This window comes from Theobroma cacao, chromosome 3 (genome assembly GCF_000208745.1).
Source record: "Theobroma cacao cultivar B97-61/B2 chromosome 3, Criollo_cocoa_genome_V2, whole genome shotgun sequence".
Classification (NCBI taxonomy): domain Eukaryota; kingdom Viridiplantae; phylum Streptophyta; class Magnoliopsida; order Malvales; family Malvaceae; genus Theobroma; species Theobroma cacao.
Window position 1 is genome coordinate 19,202,316 of NC_030852.1, and position 2,425 is coordinate 19,204,740.

The 2,425-nt window shown below is 39.6% G+C and overlaps 1 protein-coding gene across 1 annotated transcript; it reads right to left on the bottom strand.

The window, feature by feature from the left end:
- LOC108661159 lies at nt 260-1,581 on the bottom strand. The gene is made up of 4 exons (XM_018117056.1): nt 1,288-1,581; nt 844-986; nt 529-741; nt 260-389 (listed from the first exon to the last, which is right to left on the bottom strand). Exons 1-4 carry the CDS (start codon nt 1,579-1,581, stop codon nt 260-262), a joined length of 780 nt encoding a protein of 259 aa, XP_017972545.1.

The window sequence follows — 2,425 nt, forward strand, 5'->3', positions numbered from 1 at the left end:
TTCTGGGAACTTTTTAGACGAAATAACGAAAGTACCCCTAGCTCGTGTTATTGCGTCTATGCGTAGTTATGAGCCTATAGGGGTTGAGATCTCACATTCTCCCCCACTTAAAGAAATTCGGTCATCGAATTTAAATTCAACTATAAGGTAGCGTACCTCTAAGCATCAAAGAGATAGGGATACTTTGTTCGCATCTCCTTCTCAGCTTCCCATGTCACCTTCTCACTAGTTTGATTTAGCCATAACACCTTTACCAAGGCTACATCTTTCGAACGGAGCTTCTGACTTGCCGATCAAGGATAGCTACCGGTTGCTTCTCAAAAGTCAGATCATTATTCAACTGGATGGTTTCATACCGTATTACATGTGATGGATCCGGTTTGTACTTCCTAAGCATTGACACTGAAACATAGGGTGAATATTCGAAAGGTCTGGTGGCAATGCCAAACAATATGCCACTGCTCCAACCCTTTCTAAGATGTCGAATGGTCCTATATATCAAGGCTCAACTTTCCCTTCTTGCCAAACCTCATTATCCCTTTCGTTAGTGAGACCTTCAAAAAGACATGATCTCCCACTTGAAATTCCAAGTCCTTCCGTCTGTTATCAGCATAGGAGTTTTGTCTACTTTGTGCTGTTAACATCCTTTGACGAATCATGCGTATTTTCTCGGTGGCGTCCTGCACCAACTCAGGCCCCAAGAGTTTCCTTTCTCTCACTTTTAGCCATCCAATAGGTGACCTGCACCTCCTTCCATATAGTGCTTCAAATGGTGCCATTTGGATGCTAGTTTGGAAACTGTTGTTGTAGGCAAACTCCACTAAGGGTAAATATCGATCCCACCTGACCCCAAGGTCTATTACACAGGCCCTCAACATATCCTCCAATGTCTGAATAGTCCGTTCAGATTGGCCATCAGTTTGAGAGTCGAAAGCAGTGCTAAAATCCAATTCAGTGCCCAATGCTTCCTGCAACTTTCCCAGAACCTACTGGTGAATTGTGCTCCACTGTCAGATACTATAGAAACAAGAATGCCATACAGCTATATTATCTCGTCTACATAAAGTTGGGTATACTGGGCAGCCCCGTATGTAGTTTTAATCGGAAGGAAATGAGCTGATTTAGTTAACCGATCTACTATGACCCAGATCGAATCGTAACCCCACTAGTCCGAGGCAAACCTGTTACAAAGTCCATGGTAATACGCTCCCACTTCCACTCGGGCACTGGTAACGGCTATAATAGCCCTGCAGGCCTTTAATGCTCGGCCTTAACATGTTGACAAACCAGGCACTTGGAGATGAACTCGGCTACATCTTTCTTGAGTCTTTCCCACCAATATACCTCTTTCAAATCTTGATACATCTTTGTAGCCCCTAGATGTACCACATAAGCTACTATGTGCGGTTCCTTCAATATTTCTCTCCTCAATCCATCACTATTAGGCACATATAGTCTAGTTCCATACTTCATCACTCCATCTGTACCTTTAGTAAACATCTTTCCTTTCCTTCCTTGAGGGTCCTCTAAGGCCTTAGCTACGAACTTATCCTTGCTTTGTGCTTCTTTAATCTGGTCCATTAAAATAGGCCTCACTCTAAAATGTGTGTGAGACCCTGTCAAGCTCGATTAAAAGACGGTATTGTATCGAGTGGTACAACTACGTTAAATCGAGCCTTAAACTAGTTCAAATAGAAATTCTAAGAGGAATTTGAAAATTTTAAAACTCACAGAATGACTTAGAATAGTGATTCGGAGTTCAAGGTCCAGTTTGGAGTCCATCAGGAAAATTATCTGATTAGGGACAAAACGGTTATTTTACCATTTGATGATTTAATGGAGATTTCTAGCCAAGATTTGATCACATTTGACCAAGAATAATTATATGAAATATAATTATGATTATTGGAGTATAAATGATGTTTAGTAGTGAAAAATTTTGATTCTCGAAATTTTTGGAGCACAATGGCAAAATGGTAATTTTGCCACTAGAGGACTAAACGAGAATTTTTATAAAATATTTTTTTGCCCCATTTGGTTAATATTGATCAATATTAGTGTTATTTTAGGTTGAAAAGTAGAAATAATGAGATTTCGGTACATTTCGAAGTATAGGGGCAAAATCCTAATTTTTTCATCTCGGGGGCAAATCGGTAAATTTTTTGCCCCAGCACTTGTTAGGACCAAGGGATTTTAATTGTGGTAGGATTGGATAAATACCATAATATTTGTGGTGAAAAATTAAGAAGAAAAAGTCAAAAAGTTAAAAATTGGGCCAATAAGCATGTGACACATGGCATGCTTGATTATTTTATTATTTTCTATAGAAATCAGCCCATTAAATCCCCAATTCCCTCACCATATTCGGCCTAGGCATCCAGCAACAAGAAAAAAGGAAGAACAAAAGGAAAAACAAGAAAACCTA

What these genes read in the sequence shown, in the direction of transcription:
- LOC108661159 (XM_018117056.1), bottom strand. Translation starts at nt 1,581, where the DNA reads ATGGACCAGATTAAAGAAGCACAAAGCAAGGATAAGTTCGTAGCTAAG. An exon ending in AGTTCATCTCCAAGTGCCTG is followed by an intron (nt 987 to 1,287) that starts GTTTGTCAACAT and finishes ATTCACCAGTAG; the next exon opens with GTTCTGGGAAAGTTGCAGGA. An exon ending in GTAATAGACCTTGGGGTCAG is followed by an intron (nt 742 to 843) that starts GTGGGATCGATA and finishes AAGGAGGTGCAG; the next exon opens with GTCACCTATTGGATGGCTAA.